General features: G+C 44.1%; 1 protein-coding gene across 1 annotated transcript in view; it reads left to right on the top strand.

Moving 5' to 3' along the window:
- abhd16a (abhydrolase domain containing 16A, phospholipase) overlaps positions 1–26,675 on the top strand; it is a 147,911-nt gene that overhangs the window by 31,373 nt on the left and 89,863 nt on the right. Inside the window, exons 2-3 of the mRNA XM_063048064.1 lie at positions 19,623–19,682; positions 26,258–26,324. Coding sequence (XP_062904134.1) covers positions 19,623–19,682; positions 26,258–26,324 — 127 coding nt within the window. The remainder of the gene's footprint in view (positions 1–19,622; positions 19,683–26,257; positions 26,325–26,675) is intronic.

The raw sequence follows: 26,675 nt of genomic DNA, 5'->3' as shown, positions 1-26,675 counted from the left end.
TCCATAACACCACCATTGTTCGTATCATTTGCAAACTTACAAACACACCCATTTACATTTTTATCCAAGACATTTATATACATCACAAACAGCAGGGATTCCATTACAATTCCCTCCAATTACAATTCCGAGTATTTCTGTTTGTGTTTTAGATTTCCAACAAGTTCAGTTTTCTTTCTGAATTTTAAAGACAGAACGCTGCAGTTCCAATGTGAAGAACAACTAGCAGTGTAGAAAGCCATCCAGTCCAGTACCAAAGTGCTGAGTGTGCCAAGCCATCGGAGTATTTCCATATTCGGATTGAAGGCAGATGATTGCAAAGGATTAAATGAAAGTTATGTGAATGACCTACTCTGGCACAGAGTGTTGGAGGGATAGTGGTGGGAAGGAGTTTGTTATCAGGAATAAAATTAAAGCCAAAAGTGCCAAAGGTTAAAGGGCTTGTATAGCAGTGAAAGGCCTAGATGGAGTGGATGTTTTCTACAGTGGTAAAGTCTAGGACCAGAGGGCACAGCCTCAAAATACAAGGGCGTCCCTTTAGAACAGAGGTGAAGAGGAATTTCTTTAACCAGAGCCAGGTGAATATGTGGAATTCATTGCTGCAGTTGGAAGTGGAGGCCAGGTCACTGGGTATATTTAAAATATAGGTTGATAGGTTCTTGATTAATGAGGGTGTCAAAGGTTACAGAGAAAGGGGTCGAAAGGGAATATATACTCAGTGGTCTCTTTGTAAGGTACCTGCTGCACCTCAGCAGTGGTCACGGACTGTATGTTTGTAGTTTTCTGCTACTATAGCCCATCCACTTCAAGGTTTGATGAGCTGTGCATTCAGAGAAGCTCTCCAGCACACCACTGCTGTAACGCATGGTTATTTGAGTTACTGTCATCGTCCTATCAGAATCAGGTTTATTATCATAGCTATGTGACATGGAATTTGTTAACTTAGCAGCAGCAGTTCAATTGAATACATAATATAGAAGAAAAAAACCCACACAAAATAAAATAATAATAATAATAAATAAATAAATAATGGAATACATATATTAAATAGATTAAAGATCGTGCAAAAAATGGAAATATTATATATTAAAAAAAGTGAATTAGTGTCCAAGAGTTCAATGTCCATTTAGGAATCAGATGGCAGAGGGAAAGAAGCTGTTCCTGAATCGCTGAGTGTGTGCCTTTAGGCTTCAGTACCTGCTACTTGATCGTAACGGTGAGAAAAGGGCATGCCCTGGGTGCTGGAGGCCCTTAATAATGGATGCTGCCTTTGTAGGCTAGTACCCAAGATGGAGCCGACTAAATTTACAGCCCTCTGCAGCTTCTGTTGGTCCTGTGTAGTAGTCCCCTCCCCCGTACCAGTCTGTCAGCATGCTCTCCACGGTACATCTATAGAAGTTTTTGAGTGTATTCGTTGACATACCAAATCTCTTCAAACTCCTAATGAAGTATAGCTGCTGGTTTATAACTGCTTCAATATGTTGGGATCTGGTTAGATCCTCAGAGATCTAGACACCCAGGAACTTGAAACTGCTCACTCTCTCCACTTCAGATTCCTCGATGAGGATTGGTATGTGTTCCTTCATCTTACCCTTCCTGAAGTCCACAATCAGCTCTTTTGTCTTACTGACATTGAGTGCCAGGTTGTTGCTGCGACACCACTCCACTAGTTGGCATATTTCACTTCTGTACGCCCCCTCGTCACCACCTAAGATTCTACTAACAATGCCTGTATCATCAGCAATTTTATAGATGGTGTTTGAGCTCTGGACCAGTCTGGCCATTCTCCTCTGGCCTCTGTCATTAACAAGGTGTTTTCACCCACAGAACTGCTGCTCACTGGATTTTGTTTTTAATATTTTTTTGCACCATTCTCTGTGAACTCTGGAGTGCATGAAAATCCCAGGAGATCAGCAGTTTCTGAGAAACTCATACCACCCTGTCTGGCACCAACAATTATTTCACAGTTAAAGTCACTTAGATCGTATTTCTTCACCATTCTGATGTTTGGTCTGGACAACAAGTGAATCTCTTGACCATGTCTGCGTGCTTTTATGCACTGAGTTATTACCACATAATTGGCTGATTAGATTTTGCATTAACGGGATATACATGTGTACCTAATAAAATGGTAACTGAGTGTTAATCAGCCATGATTGAACATAGAAGCAGACTAGATGGGCTGAATGGCCTGATTTTGCTCCTATGTCTTATTCTATTATCATGTTGTTGAGGGGCAGTTCAACAAAAAGTTGATCATTGACTGCAGAATAAGGGGACCATGTATACATTGTTGTTTACATCAACGCTGCTGAGGTGAGGCTGGTTGAAAACTTCAGATCCCAAGCAATGGTCTGTTCTTGTCAAGCTACTCAAGTACCAGGGCCAACACATCTACTTTATCAGGAGGCTAACAAAATTGGGCATGTCCACATCCACTCTTACCAATTTTTATCGATGCACCACAGAGAGCATCCTGTCTGGATACATCACAACCTGGTAATGGCAAATGCTCTGTCCATGGCCACGTGAAACAGCTCAACACAATGGAGCCACAATGGGACAGACAGTCTCAGGTCAACAGAAGATTCTGAGATCTATGATTGGACAGACGAGCTGTAGAGTCCTAGAGAGTGAGTCCAAAAGTTGTGGAATCAGTTCAATTGCTGAGGTGTGTGAAGTTATCCAAGCTGGTTCAGGACCTGATTGTTGTAGGGTAATAATTTTTCCTGAACATGGTGGTGTGGGACCTAAGGCTCCTGTACCTCTTTCCTGATGGCAGAAATGAGAAGACAGCATGGCTTGGATAGTGGGAGACCTTGATAATGGATGCTGCTTTCCTGCGACAGCGTGCTCAGTGGTGGGGAGGGCTTTTCCTTTGATAGACTGGACTGTATCCACCACATTTTGTAGGCCTTTCCATTATTGGACATTGGTGTTTCCATACCAGGCTATGAGGTAACATCAGGGTACCATATCTATTCTTGGGCATTGATGTGTCTGTAGCAGGCCATGAGGTAACGTCAGGATACCAGTCGAAGCTCTTTCAGCTACTGGACATGGAGGAGCTGAGTTGGGTGGGGAAGTCCCTCAAACATTGAAATGGTGCATCACTCCAGGTGGAAACCTTTGCTATAGTTTTAAAATAAGTGTTAACACTTCTGAATGCATTGACCATAAATGTGAAAAGTTTTGTGTGATTTTTTTCCTTTGTATGTTTCATTAATAATGAATACAGATTAGTTAATAAAATAAAAAACGACTGCGACCCTGACCCTGGGTGCAGTCCGTACAGTTTCCTGGGAAGCCTGGCTTCCTGCCACATCTCTCCATGTGCAGGTGGGTGAATTGGCCGCTATAATTTACCCTTAGTGTGGTCAGAGGAGAGTTGATGGTCGTATATATATGTGTGAGAGACAGAGAGAGAAAATGAGTTTCAGGGGTACAGGAATGATTTTCCTCCCCTGGCAGCCTGCCCTTTTCATTATACTTACAGGGCATGCAAATTATTTCTGAGACAACATTAATCTAATTAAATGTAGTTGCGGGAAGTTTTCCCTGAATCACTGCAGTACCAGCTTTCTCAGATCAAAGAGGGCACATGATGAGAAATGGCAAATGCCCCAGCAATGATCTGAAACTAAGGTCAAGGAATGGGGTGAGAGGGGGCAAAGGAGGCAGAGGCAGAGGTAGTGGTTCAGCTGTTAGTACTGCTGCCTTCGAGCTTCCATAACCCGAATTCAATCCTGACCTCCAGTGCTGGCCACGTGTGGGAGTTGGCATACCCTCCCTTTAACTCCTCACTGAATAGCGGTTGTCTACGATCACCCCAGTATTGTGTTCAGTTTTGGTCGCCCTCCTCCAGAGAAGCTGCCATTAAGCTGGAAGCAGCACAGAAAAGATTTACAGATGACGGCCGGATGAGAGGGACTGAGTTACAGGGAGAGGTTGAGCAGGCTACAACTTTATTCACTGGAGCGTCAGACTTGGGGGTGTCGGTATGAAAGTGTATAAGAGGGTTTGTTTGTTTATTTATTGAGATAAAGTGCAGAATAGGTACTCCTGGTTAAACCCTAGCATAATCACAGGACAATTTACAATGACATACATTCCCATCTACTTACACCAGTTCCTACCACTCACTATGAACTTGGACTTCAAGGTCCCTCTGGTCATCAACTTTGTTAACGGTCTTTCCTTTAATTATTGTATTGTCTCTTTACGTTTGTCCTGCTGAGGTACAACACTTCACACTTAGCAGGGTTAAATTCTATCTGTCATTTCTTCTCCCATATCTGCAACTGATCTATATCCCGCTATATTCTTTGCCAGACTTCTACACTATCCATAACACCGCCAATCTTCGTATTATCTGAAAACTTTCTAACCCACCCATTTTTTTTAGATTAGATTATGAGAACACTCAGTCCTCTTTTTATTGTCATTTAGAAATGCATGCATGCATTAAGAAATGATACAATGCTTCTCCAGAGTGATATCACAGAAAAACAGGACAAACCAAAGACTAACACTGACAGAACCACATAATTATAACATATAGTTAGAGCAGTGCAAAACAATACCATAATTTGATAAAGAACAGACCATGGGCACGGTAAAAAGAAGTCTCAAAGTCCCGAGTCAATTGACTCCCGAGTCCCTGATAGCAGGCAGCAAAGGGAGAAACTCTCTGCCATAAACCTGCAGGCACCGTTAACTGCCGATGCATTGGAAGCACCTGACCACAGCTGACACTGAGTCTGTCCATCTGAAAAATTTGAGCCTCCGACCAGCTCCTCCAATACAACCTCCTGAGCGCCATCCTCTGCCGAGCACCTTCGACCTCTCCCGGCCGCCGAAACAAGCAAAGCCGAGCATTCGGGGCCTTCTCCGGAGATTCTGGACCACACAGTAATAGCGGCAGCGAAGCGGGCATTTCAGAAGTTTTGCCAGATGTTCCTCTGTACTCTCACGTCTGTCTCCATCAAATCAGAATTGTGCACGGTCCCCTACTTGTCAAATAACAGACATCACCACCGAAGTGGCCGTGCGCGCTGCGTTTCACCGCCATCTTCTCCTCTCCTCCTCCTATTTTCATCCAGGATATTTATATACATCACAAACAGCAGAGGTTCCATTACCATTCCCTATGGAGCACCATTAATCACAGACCTCCACCTAGAATTAGTCCCTTCAAAAGATTCAAAATACATTTGTAATCAAAGTATGTATGCAGTATATAACCCTGAGATTCATTGTAGACAATATCTACAGCTCTACATTCATCCAACACTCTCGTCACCTCATCAAAAAACTCAATCAAGTTAGTAAGACATGACTTGTCCCCCACAAAGCTATGCTGGCTCTCCCTAATTAGGCCATGGTTTTCCAAATGCTCACAAATCCTAATGGAACAACATTTGGGACCTCACCTGTGGCTTGAGAGGACAGGAGCCTATTGGTCAAGACCCCAGAAATCTCTCCTCTTGCCCGCCTCAATAATGGGGTATATCCCATCAGGCCTTGAGGTCTTAACCCGCCCCCCCCCCGCCCAATGCTCTTTAAGAGACACAACACTACCTCCTTCCCTGCCTTGAAATGCCTTAGCATATGCTTGGCACTGATTTCCTTATCCTCCACATTCTTCTTGAGAAATGCTGATGTAAAGTACTTATTAAGGACCTTACCCACATCCTCTTTATCCAAGCAAGTGTTCCCCCACCCCCTTTATCTTTGAGTGGTCCTGTGCTCCCTCTAGTTATCCTCATGCTCTTGATGTATCTTGGGATTCTCTTTAGTCTTATTTGCCAAGGACTTTTCATGGACCCTCTCCTGACGTTCCTTAGTTCTTTTCTGGATTCTTTATAATCCTCAAAGGCTCTGTTTGACTCTAGTTTCCTAAGCTTTGCATACTATTCCTTTTTCTTCTTGACTAAATTCATCACCTCTCTCAACATCCAAGATTCTCTTAACCTTGCCGTCCTTGCGCTTCGTTCTTACTGGAGCATAACGGTCCTGTACTCTCTGCAGTTGGCCTTTAAACATACTCCATATGTCAGATGTGGACTTGCCCAGAAATGGCTGTTCCCAGTTAGCTCTCCCTAGTTCCTGCATAATGCTCTTGTAATTTGCGCTGCTCCAATTTAATACTCTCTCGAAAGGTCCATATTTATGTTATAGCCATCTTAAAACTTAAGGAGTTGCGGGCACTGTTTCCTCACTGCTCCCCCGAAGGTCATTCACCTGATCAGGCTGATTACCCAACACCAGGTCCAGTACAGCCCTCTTCTAGTTGGACTATCTACATACTGTTTTAAGAAACCATCCTAGCAAACTGCCCCATGTAAACCTTCACACAAGGAAATCTGCAGATGCTGGAAATTCAAGCAACACACACAAAAGTTGCTGGTGAACGCAGCAGGCCAGGCAACATCTATTTATATATACACATTCTTTTTCTCTCTCTCCTTTTTCTCCCTCTGTCCCTCTCACTATACCCCTTGCCCATTCTCTGGGTTTTCTCCCCTCTCCCCCTTTTCCTTCTCTCTGGGTCTCCTGTCCCATGATCCTCTCATATCCCTTTTGCCAATCAACTGTCCAGCTCTTGGCTCCATCCCTCCCCCTCCTGTCTTCTCCTATCATTTTGGATCTCCCCCTCCCCCTCCAACTTTCAAATCTCTTACTAGCTCTTCTTTCAGTTAGTCCTGACGAAGGATCTCGGCCCGAAACGTCTACTGTACCTCTTCCAATAGATGCTGCCTGGCCTGCTGCATTCACCAGCAACTTTTATGTGTGTTCCATGTAAACCTTTGTACTGAGAAGGTTCCAGTTTAGATTAGGGAAGTTGAAGTTCCTCATGACAATAACCCCATTATTCTTACATCATACATTATCTGTTTCTCAACATCCCCAAAGGAGGTCCGTTGTACAGTCCCATCAGAGTAATTGCACCTTTCCTTCCCAAAGAGGTCCACCCCTCTTTTACCTCCCTCTTTCTATCTTTTCTAAAACATCAAACCCTGGGACATTAAGCACCCATTCCTGTCTGTCTGTTAACCTAAGTCTCGGCCAGGATGTTGCTTCGGGCCAGGATATTGATTCCCCATCCAGTTCAGGTGCAACTTGTCCTTTTCGTACAGGTCACCTGTGCCCCAGAAGAGGTTTCAATCGACCAATAAGCTAACCCTGTTCCCTGCACCAGTTCCTCAGCCACTCATTCATCTGTACTATCATCCTATTCCTGCCCTGACTTACACATGACGCTGGGAGGAATCCAGTGATCACTTTCTTGGAGGACTGATCTTCAGCCTCTTTTCTAACTCCCTATGTTCATTTGGCAGGACCGGTTTCCTCTTTCTACCTACATCATTGGTGCCAATGTGCACCATGACGTCTGGCTGCTCACCACCCCCTTGAGAATATTCCACAGCCGCTCTGAGACATGTGAGAGGCAGTGTACATTCCTGGCATCTCTTTCGCGACCACAGAATCTTTTATCCGTTCCCCTATCGAGTTTCTTGTCACTATCACTCTGCCTGACTGTCCCCTTCCCTACTGAGCCTCAGAGGTGGTCAGGGGCCACTGGCCCGGCTGCAGCTGCTGTGTCCTGTTAGGCTATTTCCTCCCCTCCCCCAAAGAGAAACTGAAACGTCTGAAGGTAGATAAGTCACCTGGACCAGATGGTGTAGATGCCAATTTTCTGAATGAGGTGGTTGAAGGGATCGTGGCAGTATTAGTAATCTTTCAAGAATCACTAGATTCAGGAATGGTTCTGGAAGACTGGAAAATTGCAAATGTCACTCCACTCTTCAAGAAGAGATAGAGGCAGAAGAAAGGAAACTTTAGGCCAGTTAGTGGTTGGGAAGATGTTGGAGTCGGTTAATAAGGATGAGGTTTCAGGGTACTTGGAGGCACATAATAAAATAGACCATAGTCACCATGGTTTCCTTAAGAGAAAATCTTGCGTGACAGATCTGTTGGAACTCTTTGAAGAAATAACAAGCAGTATAGACAAAGGAGAATCGGTAAATGGTGTGTACTTGACAAGGTGCCACACATGAGGCTGCTTAACAAGCTATGAGCCCATGGTATTACAGGAAAGATTCTAGAATGGATAAAGCAGTGGCTGATCAGCAGGAGGCAAAGAGTGGGAATAAAGGGAGCCTTTTCTGGCTGGCTGCCGGTGACTAGTGGTGTTCCAAGGTGCCTGTGTTGGGACGGATTCTTTTTATGTTCTATGTCAATGAGTTGATGTCTTTGTTGCAAACTTTGCAGGCGATAGGAAGATAGGTGGAGGGACAGGTAGTTTTTAGAAAATAGAGAGGCTACAGAAGGACTTAGACAGATTAGGAGATGGGCAAAGAAATGGCAGAGGGAATATGAATTGACTTTTATTATGAATAGACTTTATTACTTACATCCTTCATATACAGTGGCATGCAAAGGTTTGGGCACCCCTAGTCAAAATTTCTGTTACTGTGAATAGCTAAGCGAGTAAAAGATGACCTGATTTCCAAAAGGCATAACGTTAAAGATGACACATTTCTTTAATATTTTAAGCAAGGTTACTTTTTTATTTCCATCTTTTACTGTTTCAAAATAACAAAAAAGGAAAAGGGCCTGAAGCAAAAGTTAGGGCACCCTGCATGGTCAGTACTTAGTAACACCCCCTTTAGCAAGTATCACAGCTTGTAAACACTTTCTGTAGCCAGCTAAGAGACTTTCAATTCTTGTTTGCAGGGATTTTCGCCCATTCTTCCTTGCAAAAGCCTTCTAGTTCTGTAAGATTCTTCAACCGTCTTGCATGCACTGCTGTTTTGGGGTCTATCCACAGATTTTCGATGATGTTTAGGTCAGGGGACTGTGAGGACCATGGCAGAAATTTCAGCTTGCGCCTCTTGAGGTAGTCCATTGTGGATTTTGAGGTGTGTTTAGGATCATTATCCTGTTGTAGAAGCCATCCTTTTTTCATCTTCAGCTTTTTTACAGACGGTGTGATGTTTGCTTCCAGAATTTGCTGGTATTTAATTGAGTTCATTCTTCCCTCTACCAGTGAAATGTTCCCCATGCCACTAGCTGCAACAAAAGCCCAAAGCATGATCGATCCACCCCTGTGCTTAACAGTTGGAGAGGGGTTCTTTTCATGAAATTCTCAACGCTTTTTTCTCCAAACATACCTTCGCTCATTGCAGCCAAAAAGTTCTATTTTAACTTCATCAGTCCACAGGACTTGTTTCCAAAATGCAATCAGGCTTGTTTAGATGTTCCTTTGCAAACTTCTGATGATGAATTTTGTGGTGAGGTTGCAGGAAAGGATTTCTACTGATGACTCTTCCATGAAGGTCATATTTGTGCCGATGTTGCTGCACAGTAGAACAGTGCACCACCACTCCAGAGTCTGCTAAATTTTCCTGAAGGTCTTTTGCAGTCAAACGGGGGTTTTGATTTGCCTTTCTAGCAATCCTATGAGTAGTTCTCTTGGAAAGTTTTCTTGGTCTTCCAGACCTCAACTTGATCTCCACCATTCCTGTTAACTGCCATTTCTTAATTACATTATGAAGTGAAGAAACGGCTACCTGAAAACGCTTTGTTATCTTCTTATAGCCTTCTCCTGCTTTGTGGGCATCATTTATTTTAATTTTCAGAGTGCTAGGCAGCTGCTTAGAGGAGCCCATGGCTGCTGATTATTGGGACAAGGTTTGAGGAGTCAGGGTATTTATAAAGCTTTGAAATTTGCATCCCCTGGCCTTTCCTAACGATGATTATGAACAAGCATAGCCCTAGCAAGCTAATTAAGGTCTGAGACCTTGTTAAAAGTTATCTGACAGCTGAAATCTCTTGGGGTGCCCAAAGTTTTGCATTGTGCTCCTTTCCTTTCTTTCACTCTAAAATTGTACAAAACAAAAATAATACACTATTCTTGCTTAAAATGTTGAAAAGAATGCTTCATCTTTATCTTTATGATTTTTGGAGATCAGTTCATCTTCTACTCACTTAACTATTCACAGTAACAGAAATCTTGACTAGGGGTGCCCAAATTTTTGCATGCCACTGTACATGAGGAGTAAAAATCTTCATGTTATGTCTCTGTCTAAATATAAAATATGCAATTTATAGTAATTTGTGATAAGTAGTATGTACAATAGGATAGTCAATATAACATAGAAACACAGCTGTGTCAGCATGAGTTATGCAGTCTGGTGGCCTGGTGGATGAAGCTGTCCCTGAGCCTCTTCTTACCTGTGGATTCTACCTGTCGGTTTCACCCTTGAGTTTCACGTTCACTTTGGTCACGACATAGCACCCTTAGACCCTGACTGTTCAAGCTTCGCACTCTAACACTGGTCCACTCCAACAATCTCTGCTCTACTTAAACCTAACTTCTTTATATTGGCCCTTGCAATAACCCAAGCAATCTTGTGTCTGCAGACAAGTGCCAACAGGCCTTTCTTGTTTTTTTAAAACTGGCATGAAATGTCCTCAAGGAAGTACCTCCAACTCTCTGTGACATCCTGCGATGGCAGTGATCAAAAAGTGGTGGCTTTACCATCTGTGCCACTTCGCACAAAAGCCTCCCAAAGCTTCCTAGAGAAATCTTTTCGATCTAGAGGGTCAGTGTGAATGATAATCTGAAGGGAATAAAATTGGGATGGTGGGGGGAAATGTTCTTGGATGTAACGGTGACAAACAACCAGGACCCAGTGATCTGCATCCTTGGATTTTAGTCTTCTGTGAGGATCATCACCTCGTTGTGGTGGAGAGGCTTGTGAGTTCCTGAGAGTGGTGCCGCCTGACGTTTAGCTTGTGGTACAGTCCCCCATAGCGGTACGGTCAAGTGGGAAACTCCAGACAAAGAACGATCCAGCCGAGACCTCAGCTGTGGAGCTGGCAGAAGATGATGTCACATCACCACGGTAGTGAAAGCTGTAGTAGTAAAGGGTCCCCAATCGTCTTGCGTCCCATGCTATTGGACCCTGACCCCGATCTCAAGGACGGTGTGGTGGCTGCCTGTGCGTCAGCCTCCTGACGCTAAATGAAGTCATGCATTGGTGTTCTCCATTTAAGCGAATCCACTTTAATATCCCAGTTATGTGGATCCAAGGGTGGCCTCTACAGTCACCTGAGGATCTACTAACAGACAATCCTTAGAGCACGACCTACTTGACTTGAGTGATCACATTGCTACAACAGAGTTAGTGGATCTGCTGGATTCACTCATTGTTATCTTCCAAAATTCCATATATCCCAGAACAGCTGCCACAAAATGTAACTAATGCAACCCATCATTTAAAAAGGAGAAGGAAAGAGAAAATGGGGAAATATATATAAGTTAGATTGACATCAGTAGCAGGGAAAATTCTGATGAGGAAGTGGGAATAGGGAACTTGGAAAATGAGACCAGGAATGAATGTGGATCTATGAACAGGAAGTCAGGTTTTAGAGATCTCTTGGAATTTTTGCGGGTTGTAACCAGTAGGTTACATAGAAGAATGTACAGGAGCCTCAGGGTTCACACCACCAGGTTAAGGAACGGTTATTACCCCCTCAATCATCAGGCTCTTGAACCACGGGGTATAACTTCACATGCACCATCGCTGAACTATTCCTACTATCTATGGACTCTCTTTCAAGGACTCTTCATCTCATGTTCTGGATATTTATTGCTTATTTCTTTATTATTGTTATTTATTTTTTTCTCTTTCTTTTTGTATTTGTGCAGTTTGTTGCCTTTTGCACATGGATTGTCCACCCTGTTAGGTGCGGTCTTTCATTGATTTTAATATGTTCATTGGATTTATTGAGTATGCCTGCAAGAAAATGAATCTCAGGGTTGTACATGGTGACACATATATACTTTGATAATTGGGGTGGCATGGTAGTGAAGTGGTTAGCACAATGCTTTACTGTACCAGCACCCGGGGTTCAATTCGCACTGCTGTTTGTAAGGAGTTTGTATGTTCTCCCTGTGATTGCGTGGGTTTGGGTTTCCTCTGGGTGCTCTGCTTTCCTCCTGTTGGTAGGTTAATTGGTCATTGTGAATTGTCCTGTGATTAGGCTCAGCATCCTGCGGGAATTGAGCCCCTATCTTCCAATTACTGGTGGTGTAACGTGACAGTAACCGCTACGCTACTGTGCTGCCATCTGGGCTGGGTGGGATTGCTCTGCTGGGAGGCAGCATCAAACTTATGAGCAGAACAACCTCTTCTCCATCGAAATCTCGAACCAAGAACTCACGCAGATGCTATTAAGTCGGTTGCATCTGTCTTTTGTCTACACTTGGGTACAGTATTAACCTTCCAGATTTTCTTTATTGAGTGTCAGTGTTTTTATATATTTCAGTGATTGCGATGCCTAAATGTCCCTTTGAGTCAGGAGACCTGGTCTGGGAAACATCTAGGAACCGAGTCATAGAGTTCAAGGGTCACATCTGACTTGCCTAGTTCCCAGCAGGATACATTGCATAAGTTAATTCTAAAAGCTGCCTGCCCTGTTTCACATTGTGTGGTCAGCTATAATGACGAAGTCAAATTCAGTGGAAATTGCACAATCTTCTAACTTTGATCCTGGATCTCTGAATGAACCCTTGTGTTCAGTGGAATCGAGCTATAGCAGGGATGTGGCTCAGTGATCAGATGTCATTTCAGTGTTATTGCCCAATGGTTCAAAAGTTCAAGGTAAATTTATTGTCAGAGTACGTATATGTCATCATATACAAGCCTGAGTTTCATTTTTGTGTGGCAATCACAATAAGTATATAAAAAAAATGGAACCAGCAACGACAGGCAAGCAACCAATGTGCAAAAGCCAACAAACGGAAATTCAAAGTACATTTCTTATCAAAGTATTGTGCAAATCCAAAGAAAAGGAAAACAAACAAAAATAATAAACACATAAATAAGAAACAAATATTGGGAACATGAGAACTTGAGTAGTTGAGTCCTTGAAAGTGTGGGTTTGGCAGATGGGGTGGCGGTGGGGAGTTGGCAACCAACTTCATTTTAAGAGTTCTTGAAAGCCAGCAGGCTTGACCTGTAAAAGACGTTGGGAACTGATTCCGTAGCTAATTTCAAGGGAATTTTGAGAGTGAAGTTGTGGCTGGAAGGAAATGTTTGTTGTTCAGGAGCTGGCACAGGCAGATAACGCTGAGTGTCCTCTCTGTATGTCGTGATAAAGCATTGCCTGGACAAACTGCTATTTATCAGCACTTTGCCAGACACGTCCAATTCATCTTGTGCCTTTTGAGTAGGTTTATCACATGTACTGAGATAAAGTGAAAAGCTTGTCTTGCATACTGTTCGTACAGATCAAATCATTTCACAGGTGCATTGAGGTAAAACAATAACAATGCAGAAAAGTATAAAAGATAGTATTGGTATTTGCTTATGATGATGAAATGCTTGTCCTGCAGCCTTCATACAAATCAACTCATTATATGGTGGGTGCATTGAGGTCGAGCAAGGTCACACAGCAGTAAGTGTAAAAGCTACCAAAGACTGCACTGCAGGTAAACAATAAAGTGCAAGATTATAATAAGATAGACCGTAAGGGTGAGAGTCCATCTTTTTGTACAAGAGGTCTGTTCAAAAGTCTGGTAACAGTGGGATCGAAGCTGTCCTTGAGCCTGGTGGTATGAATTTCAGGCTTTTGTATTTTCTTTCTGATGAGAGAGGGGAGAAGAGAGAACGTCCGGCTGGGTTGGATCTTTGATTATGCTGGTTGCTCTACTGAGTTAGTGAGAGGTATAGACGAAGTCCATAGCGGAAAAGCCTGGTTGCCATGATATGCTGATTTCTGAGATGTTTAACATCTCAGCCTCTCAATCTGAGACTGACGAGACCATTTGAGTTCTGGTCTACTGTCAGCAGAATTAAACGTTGTTGGGTTTTGGCCAGATCAGTCTGGACCAGGCTGTTAGTGCTCCACTGTGGGACGTGACAGTAGTGCGGATATAAAGGGAAGTTGCCTCTGTTCTCAACTTGTGGCTACACTGCAAATCCTTAATAGCAGACCTGTGACCAATGGACATATTGGGCTGAGATCAGGTTTTGTGTCGGTCCAGGTGAGGGGTCTTGACCCAAATGTCAACGGTCCATTTCTCCCCATAGATGCTGCCTGACATGCTGAGCTCCTCCAGCATCTTCATGTGTGGCTTCATATTGCCAGCATCTGCAGTGCCCTGTGTCACTTGGGGTTAGATTGTTTCAGTCTATACAGGTGTCCCCTGCTTTTCGAACGTTCACTTTACGAAACCTCACTGTTAGGAAAGACCTACATTATTTCCCTGTTTTCGCTAACAGAAGGTGTTTTCACGAAAAAAACCAGTGCGCGATAAAAGGCAGCGCCCGCCCCGAGCAGCCGCTCTCCCCCGGATTCAGAACGGCATTCTCGCCGACATTGCTTTAACACGTGCCTGTGAGCAGCCGTTTTGCAAGGTGAGGTCTGAGGTATCGGAAAAGCCTAAAAGAGCTCGTAAAGGTGTTACACTTAGCGTAAAACTAGACATAATTAAGCATTTCGAATGTGGTGAACGAAGCAAGGACAAAGTGAGTTTGGCTTGTGGAAGCTGATGAAGATGATGTTGAAGAGGTTTTGGCATCCCATGACCAAGAACTGATAGATGAAGAGTTGATGCAATTGCAAGAGGAAAGGATAACAATCGAAACCGAATGCAATAGCGAAATGAACGCGAAGCAACTGCGTGAGATTTTCGCTGCAATGATAAAGTACGACTTTAATTTTGAAAGAGTACGTAGGTTTAGGGGATATTTGCAGGATGGTTTGAGTGCTTACAAAAAACTGTATGATAGAAAGATGCGCGAGGCTCAGCAGTCAAGCAAGCCTTCCACATCAGCCACAGCAGACGACGAACCTCGACCTTTGACATCGAGGCGGGCAGTCATAGGAGAAGATGAGCTACCTGCTCTAATGGAAACAGAGGACGATGAGATGACACCCCAGTGTCCCACCACCTCAACCCCCGGGCCACGGATAGATATCGATTCACGGAGAATGCAGCAGTAGCTGGGACGCACCCAACACATCTTTAAGAAAAAAGCCGAAATAAACAAGCTAATTAATTAGGTGTCGTCCGACTCGTAAATGTCGGCCCAGATCAGAGGCGATGCAGTCGGAAATCGCCACTGATCTGGGCCGACAATTACACGTTGGGCGGCACGTAATTAATTAACATGTTTATTTCGGCTTTTTTCTTAAAGATGTGCTGTGTGCCTTCCGGCTACCACTGGACCCCTGCATGCTGCGTGGCAATGTATCAGTCAGCGGCCTGGAGGGTGGGGGCCACTGCACCACCCCAACCTGCAACGACTCAGTCTAACACACCATCATCAGTGTGCTCTGCACTGTCTTCCCAATTCCGGTAAGTGATACTACACTGTACATACATTATTTCTACTTTATATCGGCTGTGTATTTTTATGTGTTATTTGGTATGACTTGGCAGCTTCATAGCTTAAAGGTTACTGGAGAGAGTGTTTTTGCCAACAGCGCTTGCGTGAGATTTTCTGCCGAGAGCGTTTGCATGAGATTTTCGCTTCGGCGAACAGTGCCGGCAATGATTGTGGAAAGGTATTTCTACTTTATATAGGCTGTGTATTTATCATATTATTCCTGCTTTTACTATATGTTACTGTTATTTTAGGTTTTATGTGTTATTTGGCATGATTTGGTAGGTTATTTTTGGGTCTGCGAACGCTCACAAAATTTTCCCATATAAGTAAATGGTAATTGTTTCTTCGCTTTACGACATTTTGGCTTACGAACCGTTTCATAGGAACGCTCTACCTTTGGATAGCGGGGGAAACCTGTATTTTTACAACTTAATTTTGCATCTTAGTGTTAATGATTTAATCTGAAGCTCAGGTGAATGAGGGAAGATTTGATACTGGTATACAAATTTATGAAAGGTATAGATAGGGTACATGCTAAACATAGACAGGATTTTCCCCTCCAGTTGGGTGAAACCAGAACTAGAGGTCATACATTAAGGGTGAAAGGTGAAATATTTAAGGGAACCTGAGGGGGATCTTCCTCACTCAGAGGGTGGTGAGAGTATGGAACAAGCTGACAGTGGAAGTGATGGATGCTGGTCCGACTGTGCCATTCAAGAGAAATTTGGATAAGTACCTGGATGGGATGGGTATGGAGGGCCGTGATCCAAGTGCAGGTCAGTGGACTATGCGGAATGATAGTTCAGCATGGACTAGATGGATGAAAGGGCCCGTTTTCATGCTGTAGTGCTGGGAGACTCAATGACCCTAGCGGGTGACACAATGGCAGAGTAGAGTTGCTGCCTCCACCAGCCCAGGTTTGATTCTGTCCTCTGCTGCTGTCCCTGTGGAGGTTGCACGTTCCCCTTGTGACCTAATGTGGACTTCTGGGCTGAAACATGACCTGAAACCCGATGGGCACTGCTCGAGCTGCTGAGTTCTTCCAGCAGATCGTGTGTTGCTCATTTTCCGTGCCAACAGTCTCTCCTGTCTCCTGTGACCATGTGGACTTCCCCCGGTTTTTTCCCTTGTCCCAAAAGGGGTAGATTGGTAGGTTGATTGGCTGCTCTAGAAAGCATGACAGTACTTTTAGTTCCATAGGAGTTTGCGAAGTTTTGGGATGATACCTAAAACTTTGATAAACTAATATAGATGTGTAATGGAAAGTATATTGACTGGCTGCATCACAGCCTGGTATGGAAACACCAATGCCCATGAATGAAAGATCCTACAAAAAGTAGTGGATAGAGCACGGTAAAACCCTCTCTACTATTGAGCACAAGTATTGTTGCAGGAAAGCAGCATCCATCAACAGGGACCCCCACCGCCCCGGTCATGCCCTCTTCTTGCTGTTGCCATCTGGAAGAAGGTACAGGAGCCTCAGGACCCACAACACCAGGTTCAGGAAAAATTATTACCCCTCAATCATCAGTCTCTTGAACCAAAAGAGATAACTTCACTCATCTTCATCTGCCCCATCACTGAACTGTTCCCGTAACCTATGGACTCACTTTCAAGGACTCTTCATTTCATGTTCTTGATATTTATTGCTGCTTATTATTATTATTATTATTATTCTTTTCTTTCTTTTTGTATTTGCACAGTCTGTTTTCTTTGGCACAGTGGTTGAATGCCCAAGTTGGTGCGGTCTTTCATTGATTCTGTTATGGATTTATTGAGTATGCCCACAAGGAAATGAATCTCAGGGTTGTATATGGTGACATATATTTTGCTGTTCCTTTTCGTGCCTTGCGGCGCATCGGGTGGCATATTTTGCTGTTTCTTTAGCGTTTGTCTTTTTTACAAGGCTGAATTGCTGGCTTGACACTCAGCCTAGCACAGATGGAAAGCGTGCAAGGAGCTGGCCGGATTCGAACCTGAGACCTCACCTCGAAGTCCAATGCTGATGCCACTACACCACCGGCCAGCGACTTTGATAATAAATGTACTTTGAACTTTATAGATTGCCTCTAGAATGTAGGTGAGTGGCAGAATCTAGAGAGAGCAGATGGAAATGTGAGAGAGAATATAAAATGGGTTTAGCACAGTAAGTGCTTGACGGTCGGCGTGGATTGCTGAGTGGAAGGGCCGGTTTCTGTGATGCACCTTTTTGAAAAGATTTTGGAAACTAGCTTCACAAAACCACCTCATGCCCAGAGCCTACAATTACAGCGTGCTGTTGACTTGGGAACATTGAATGGGTAACTTAATATTTCGGTTTGCATTTGGGTGAGTAGTATTGATATACCGTACACAAACACAGCAAATTCTGTAGATGCTGGTTGTCCAGAGCAACACACACAAAACGCTGGAGGGACTCAGCAGGTCAGGCTTTTAACAGTGTTGATAAAATGTTGATATTATTGTTTTCCTAACAAGTTGTGGACACAATGGAGGCTTTTAATAATGCACCTTGGATTTGTTTTGTAAGGCATCTGTTAGTCTTGTGAGACCATGGATCTGCGCCTGGAAAGTCTTCACTCTCCAGGGGGCAGGCCTGGGCAAGGTTGTATGGAAGACCGGCAGTTGCCCATGCTGCAAGTCTCCCCTCTCCATGACGCCGATGTTGTTTAAGGGAAGGGCATTAGGACCCATACAGCTTGGCACCAGTGTCGTCACAGAGCACTGTGTGGTTAAGTGCCTTGCTCAAGGACACAACACGTTGCCTCAGCTGGGGCTCGAACTCACGACCTTCAGGTTGCTATTTGTTTTGTACTGCACCATTAACATAATAAATTATTTTCAATATCTCCATGCATATATCCAACATGGAGGACCTGTAGTTAATGTCATCTGCTGAGCACTGACAGGACTTGGTGGGAATAGGACACTGGTAACTAAGTTTTGAAAAGGAAGTTTAACTATCCCTTGCATGGGGGGAGAGGGCTGTGGTTTACATGCTCCAGTCTGCATTAACGGTGTTGAGGTTGAGAGAGGCCAAAGAAACTCTCCAACACCTCTACACCCTCAGAAGGTTAAAGAAATTTGACGGGCCACCATTGACTCTTACCAATTTTTATCGATGCATGATAGAAAGCATTCTGTCTAGATGCATAGCGACTTGCTATGGCAACCGCTCGGCCCGTGACCATAAGAAACTGCAGAGAGTTGTGGACACAGCTCAGCAGCTCACAGAAACCAGCCTCACCTCTGTGGACTCTGTCTGCACTTCTTGCTGCCTCAGTAAAGCACAGCCACCCCGAACGTTTTCTCTTCTCTCCTCTCCCTTCAGGAAGAAGGTACAAACGCCTGAAAGCACGTAGCATGGGGCTCAAGGACAGCTTCCAATCCACTGTTAACAGACTCTTGGACAGATGGGCTCTTGGCTTACAATCTACCTTGCTACGATCTTGCACTTCATTGCACTGCACCCTTTTACACTTTATTCTGCATTGTTATTGTTTTACCTTGTTCCAGCTCAAATGCAGTGTGTAATGATTTGATCCGTATGAACTGTATGCAAGACAAGCTTTTCACTGTATCTCTGTACATGTGATAGCGATGAACCAGTACCAATGCTGTGCTGTGCTGCACTTCCTCTGTCGATGCAAAGCTATATTTTTTATTCTGATCAAAAACACAAGAGATTCTGCAGATGCTGAAAATCCAGAGCAACAAACACAAAACGCTGGAGGAGCTCAGCAGGCCAGGCAGCATCTATGGAGAGGAATAAACAGTCGACATTGCAGGTTGAGCCCCTTCATTGGGACCTAATGAAGGTTCTCAGTCTGAAATGTCCACTGTTTATTCCCTACCTGCTGAGTTCCTCCAGCATTTTATGTGCGTTATTTTGCATTCTGATTTCTTTATTACTCCTTAAGTGTACTTATGGGAGTACATTCTGAATAGCACGCAATAAAATCTTCACTGCATCTTGTTGCTTGTGGTTTAACAAAGCAATACAGATATCAGATTTAATCAGCAGAGAAATAGGTCCTTTGGCCTAATTTGTCTATACCAGCCAACATGTTTGTCCACAGCAATTCCATTTGTCTGTGTTGATTGGTGCAGTGTTCCCCATTGGCTAACAGAAAGGGGCTGGATTTGTTTTATTTTGGGTTTTTGTAGCTTCTTGATGACGTGGCGGATTGTGATGTGAAATTTGTTCTCCATTAGGGGGGATTCTACTATCAACCGAAGATCCTGGAGAGGCATTCCGACAGCATCCTGGGATGGGTAAGCATGCAGCTTCTTACGTAAACTTGGTCCTTCTTGGAAATGTGGTGCATTTGCTCTGATTTCCTTCAGAGTCATACAGTGCTGCAGCACAGAAGCAGGCCCTTCGGCCCATCTAGTCTGTGCCAAACCTTTCAACCTAGTTCCATGGATCAGCACCTGGACCATTGCCCTCCATACCCATCCCATCTATGCATCTATCCAAATTTCTCTCAAACATTGCAATCAAACCCACATCCACCACTTCCACTGACAGCTCATTCCACACTTGCACCACCCTCTGAGGGAAGAAATTTCCCCTCAGCTTCCTCATAAATATTTCACCTTTTACCCATAACCGAGGACCTCTATGTCTAGACTCAGTGGAAAAAGCCTGCTTGTATTTACCCTATCTGTTGAACCTTTCCTTATAATTCAGTACCTCATGTTCTGGCAATATCCCTGTCAATTTTCTCTGTGCTCTTTCAATTTTATCAATACCTTTCCTGTAGGTAGGTGACCAGAACTGCACACAATACTCCAAATTGGTGTGGTCTTTCATTGATTCTGTTATGGTCATTATTCTATTATGCTGGGTAGCAGGGTTGAGATATGTCTCTAGCAATGGAGGTGTAAGGTATTTGTTCTGTCTGCCAGCCTGCAGTTCACCCTTGGACAAGTCGTAGCACCTACTTAGCCCCCGATCAGGGTCACATGAAGCCACGAGAACAGTTGGTGCGTGATCCATGAGCAGCTGGTGCATCTCATAAGTCCTGGGTATGTGGCCACTGACGCCAGGCAGACAGTCTCTGAAGAGTAGTGCTAATGGTTAATTATTATGATTATGAGGACACGCAGTCCCCTTTTATTGTCATTTAGTAATGCATGCATTAATAAATGATAGAAATATTTTTCCAGAATGAAAAACACATGACAAACCGACTTAAAAACTAACAAAAACACATAATTATAACATATAGTTACAACAGTGCAAAGCAATACTGTAATTTGATAAGAACAGACCATGGCACAGTAAAAGTCTCAGAGTCTCTCAAAAGTCCCATCATCTCATGCAGACGGTAAACCTCCAGTGCCGCCAACTCGCTGATGCAGCATCCCGGAAGTATCCGACCACAGTCTGACTCCAAGTCCGTCCGAAGAACTCCGAGCCTCCGACCACCTATTCGACACTGAGCACCAAGCACCATCTCTGCTGAGCGTTTCAACCCCGGTCCCGGCAACAGGTGATACGCAAAGCCGAGAATTTGGGGCCTTCGTCTCCGGAGATTCTCGATCGCACAGTATCAGCGGCAGCGAAGCAGGCATTTCAGAAGTTACTCCAGATGTTCCTCTGCACTTCTCACAGCTGTCCCCATCAAATCAGGATTGTGCACGGCACCCCTAGTTACACATATGGATATTCATTCGGAACGGCCGCGCGCGCTGCATCGTGCCGCCATCTTCTCCTCCCTCCTCCCGTCACCCGTCTTGTAAAGCCACTGCCCAGAAGAAGGCAATGACAAACCACTTCTGTGGAACAATTTGCCAAGAAAATCATGGTCGTGGAAACACTGTAATTACCCGCGTCAAACGACACAGCTCATAAAGAACGATTCTCTTACGGATTTATTGAGTATGTCCGCAAAAAAAATAAACCTCAGGAGTGTATATGGTGACATACATGTACTTTGATAATAAATTTACATTTAACTTCAAAATTTTGCTTTACCAACATCTAAAACAACTTCAACATAACATCCCAACCTTTAGTTTGTCAGTATGTTTATTGACTGGAAGCTCTAATGATACATGAAGTTGAACAAACATTTGAAACCCCCTTGATGTTTGGATGTGTTTATAAATCCCCAGGCAGGGATATTCCTGGACCAGCCAGTTTCATCTGATTTTGCAGGTTTACACAACTTAAATTCCGAGCAAAACCAAGTGACTGATCTGACAGGGCAGCAGTTACCCTCTGTGTGAGGCTATTTCTTGATCTATTTCGGATGATGTGAACGTGCTCTGTGGGACCCTTATTCAGATTGTTTCATAACGAAATCCCTTGCTTATGTGAAGCTCATGGATTAAATGGTAGCAACAATAATAAATACAACAATAAATGCAAAACAAGGGCATGGTGCAAACATTGCAGTGTAGTCTTGAAGTAACGTGAAAAAGAACACTGAAGTAAAAATACTGGAGTAATCAAGAGAGGTAGAATTAAGAACAACATAAGAAACAGGAGCAGACATCTGCTATCTGGCCTGTCAAGCCTGCTCCAAAATTCAATAAACTGTGGACTTCGCTCTACCTATCTGCCTTTTCCCTGTATCCCTTATCCCTTAGTTCCCCTGCTATGCAAACATTTGTTTAACTATGTCTTAAATATATTTAGTTAGGCAGCCTTCACTGCTTCTCTGGGAGAGAAACCGACAAATTCACTACTCACTTCATTCTCTGTTCCTCATCTCTGCCCTAAATCTATTCTTCTGGACCTTGTGGCTTACGTCCCCTGCTTTCAGCAGGAAAAACAACTTTCCTGCCTCTGTCTTACATATCTCTTTCATTATTGTATATGTTTTGATAAGACACCCCCGCCTCCATTCTTCTGAATTCCAGTGAATATTGTCCCAGGCGAGGTTAACCCCCTCATGGAATATAAGAGCCAATTCAAAGTCTTCCCCAAATTGTGAAATGTATGATTATTTAACATCCAAGCTGCTATTATTTGTATCCAAGGGCCTCACATTGAGTTTGTTGTCACTCTTGCTTTACCTAAGTGACTGCTGCTAATTTTCGTGGCAGAGTGAAGTTCCTGGTCAGCTGGTTAACCAGGGCTTGGTGGTCTTGATTGAGGGTGAAGTGTTCACCGGGTCACTGGGGGATCTTCCCTGCACTGCTTCCTTTGAACCAGGAAGGGAATGAGAGCCTGAAGATAGTTTCTTATCTAGTCCTTCACACCTTTAAACGTGTTGCACCCTGTCTTCTTGCACTATTGCCTTAGATTCTGGGCTTTAGATTAAGGTTAGCTTTATTTGTCCCACGTACCTCGAAACGTGCAGCGAAATGTGTCCTTTTGCGTCAGCGGCCAGCACAGTCCGCTTCCAGCACTAATTCACTAGGCCTAACCCTTGCAGTTTTGAAATGTGGAAGGGAACCTTAGCACAAGGGAAACCCACATGGTCATGGGGCAAGGACGTACAAAGTCCTTACGGGCAGCAGCGGGAATTGAACCCAGATCATCCGACTGCTGACACTTAAAGCGTTGTGCTATCCACTATGCTACCGTGCTGTCGTTTGAACTCATAGTCTGCTCTGTTCTGGTGAATTTACACGTAGTGGCCACTTTATTAGGTACAAGAGGTATCTTATAAAGTGGCCGCTGAGTGTGTTTGTGTATGTTTATGGTCTTCAGCTGCTGTAACCATCCAATTCATATGTTGTGCGTTCTGAGATTCTCTTCTGCACACCACTGTTGTAACATGTGGTTATTTGAGTTATTGTCGCCTTCCTGTCAACTTGAACCAGTCTGGCCAATCTTCTCTGACTCCCCTCATTATCAAGGCATTTTTCCCACAGAACTGCCACTCACTGGATGTTTTATGTTTTTTGCACCATTCTCTGTAAATCTAGAGACTGTTTTACATGAAAATCCCAGGAAATCAGTACTTCTGAGATACTTAAACCACCCCATCTGGCACCAACAATCATTCCACAGTCGAGGTCACTCAGATCACATTTCTTCCCCCATTCTGATGTTTGGTCTGAACAACAACTGAACCTCTTGACTTTGTCCGCATGCTTTTATGCATTGAGTTGCGGTCACATGATTGGCTGATTAGATATTTGCACTAACGAGTAGATGTGTAGATGTAGCTCAGACTTGTAAGAACATAAGAAATAGGAGCAGGAGGAGGCCATCTGGCCTGTCAAGCCTGCTCCGCCATTCAATAGATCATGGCTGATCTGGCCATAGACTCATCTCCACCTCCCTGACTTTTCCCTACAACCCTTAATTCCCCTACTATACTATGACTTGATCCCTTGGAGTGGAGGAGATAGGAAGGTGACCTTGTAGAGCTGCATCAAATCACGAGGGGGTGAATGCGCACATTCTTTTTCCAAGAGTTGAGTAATCAAGAACCAGAGGGCACAGATTTAAGGATAGAGGGGAGAGATTTAAACGGAACGTGAGGGGCAACCTTTTTTTTTTAACACAAAGGATGGCATGTAGTGGAACGAGCTGCTAGAGGAAGTGGTTGAGGCAACTTTTATAAGACTCTTGAGTGGATGGATGGGATATCATCAGAACATGGGCTAAGCCGTGGCAAATAGGATAGGCTTATGAGAATGGACCAGTTGGACTGAAGGGCCTATCTCTCTGCTACATTATAGAGCATGTCTTGAGAGGAAAGGTTGAGTGAGCTAGGGCGTTTCTCTGTGCAGTGGCCCCTCCATAGCACACAGTGATGCAACCAGTTAGAATGCTCCCCATCGTACATCTGTAGAAATTTGCAAGTGTCTTTGGTGACATATCAATTCTTTTCAAACTCGTAATGAAGTATAGCCACTGTTGTGCCTTCTTTGTAATTGCATCAGTATGTTGCGCCGAGGATAGATCCCCAGAGATGTTGACGCCCTGGAACTTGAAACTGCTCACCCTTTCTACTGCTGATCCCTCGATGAGGACTGGTGTGTGTTCCCTCAACTTCCCTTCCTGAAGTCTTACTGAATTTGAGTGCAAACTTGTTTCTGAGATACCACTGAACCACTTGGCCCGTCTCTCTCCTGTACCCCTCCTTGTCACTATCTGAAATCCTGCCGACAATAGTTGTATTGTCGGCAAATTTATCGATGACGCTTGAGTTGTGCTAGTCACACAGTTGTGGCTGTTGAGAGTGAACAGTGGGCTAAGCGTGCATCTTTGAGTTGGGCGAGTGTTGATTGCCGGTGAGAAGGAGATGTTATTTGCGATCCACACATACTGTGGTCTCCCAGTGAGGACGTCAGGATCTAGTTGCAGACGGAGGTACAGAGGCCCAGGTTTTGGAGCTTATTGATTAGAACTCAGGGTATGATTGTGTTGAACATTGAACTGTAGTCAGTAAGCAGCAGCCTGACATGGGTATTAGTAATATTGACAAGGCTGAGTGGAGAGGCAGTGAGATTGCATCTGCTGTGGACCTGTTGTGGCGACAGGCAAATTGCAGCAGGTTCAGGTCCTTGTTTACGTAGGAGATTGTTGATGTGACATGTGGGCTGAGCGTGGGGATTTTGACACTTCTTCTGTTGGGTGCTCCTCAAGGCTTTTGATATCATCCCACGTGTTCTTTCTCGGTTTCGAGCATTTGTGGGTTGGGATTCCCAGGAGATGGTGGGGATATTCCATTTCTTTGAGGAAGCTTTGAGCACATCCTTGAACCTTTTCCTTTGACGCACTGCTGATCTTCACCTACTATGATTTTAATTATATGAACTTTAGTTCCCTTTTAATTGCCTTTAATTCCAAATTACTCAATTTAAATCTCTCCTGCAAGGGTGGGGCTTGCGTTTGGGTAATGCTTGGATATTTCCATTACCAGAATCCAGCCCATTTATTATTCCTCCCATAACGTGTCATATTGTATTCTCAGAGCTGGAATTCGGGGAATAGTCCTGCTTTGAGTGAAAGTTCAGAATGAGTGACAAGGTAGTGAATCTTTGCACCTATCAGCTGAGAAGGGACTCTCAGTCGGGTGGTGAGGGTAATTCACAGGGAACATACCATAAAAATTTTCATATATATTCCGTTTGGATCCATTAACATTTTAATTAGTTAAGATGCCTGGCAGAGTGGGCCTGATGTTCATGATTTTTTAGTTACATTTGGGGCAGTTAGGTCACCCATTGTCCGCTCCCCCTTTGCGATCGGGTGTGGCAGTGGGTCACACCCTGTCCTCTCCCCTTTGGGGATTGGGTGTGGCAGTGGACACACTCCCTCCCCACCTGGTAGGACAGCCTGTAGATGCCTTGCTTTATTCTCATAACCGCTGTGGGTGACACGGTACTGTAGCAGTTAGCGCATCGCCTTGTAGCATGTGACCACTGATCGGGGTTCAGATCCTACCGCTGTAAGGAGTTTGCACGTGCTACTTGTTACTGGGTAGGTTTCCTCTGGGTGCCCTGGTTTCCTCCCAAATTCTAAAGATGTACGTGTTAGTGTTGTAAGTTGTGGGCATGTTGTGTTGGTGCTGGAAGCGTGGCAACACTTGTGGGCTGACCACAGGACAGTTCTCTGTGTTGCTCGTTGACATGAACTGACGCGTGTCACTGTTCTGATGTACCAAAGACCAATAAAGCTAACTGTAATCTGTGTGCAGTCTTGGCACTGTGGCCTCTGTCTCACACTGTGCTTCTTAGCCTTTGCACTCCGTTGTTCTCCATTTCATTTTATTGATCCTTTCCTGTTGGACATCTCACCTGTGCAGTTTTGTTGCAGCGGTTGTAGAAGCCCGGTATGGGCCACGTGGCTTCCATTCCGCCCCTGTGTTGCAGGAGCTACACAACTGGCAAAGGTGATAAAACTTTCTGAGCTCATTTGTTCTGTTTTCTGGCAGGCATACGTCCTCTGGTCCGTCTCCTACTACACGTCCCCTTTGTTGCTGCTGTACTGCTACAGAAAAGGTAAGTGCCCTGACTTGAAAGGCATGTCTTTGACTTGTTTTCCAGCTCGGTGTGGGTGAGGGAATGTCCCAGTAGACGTCTGGGGGAAGTAATGCCCTCATACTCTATAAATAAGTGTTAGGTAAAGCTATTCTTGAATCATGATCTGCACTCGTGTCCATCAGTCAGTATTAGAATGCAGAACAGAGAACTTTACAGCACAGGACAGGCCCTTTGGTCCACAATGTTGTGCTGACCTTTTAACCTATTCTAAGATCAATCTAACCCTTCCCTTTTACATAGCCCTCCATTTTCTGTCATCCATATGCCTATGTAAGAGTTTTTTAAATGCCCCTAATGCATCTGTCTCTA

This window comes from Mobula hypostoma, chromosome 5 (assembly GCF_963921235.1).
Source record: "Mobula hypostoma chromosome 5, sMobHyp1.1, whole genome shotgun sequence".
Classification (NCBI taxonomy): Eukaryota; Metazoa; Chordata; class Chondrichthyes; order Myliobatiformes; family Myliobatidae; genus Mobula; species Mobula hypostoma.
Note: the sequence above shows the minus strand (reverse complement) of the source record. Positions and strands in the feature narration are given on the sequence as shown.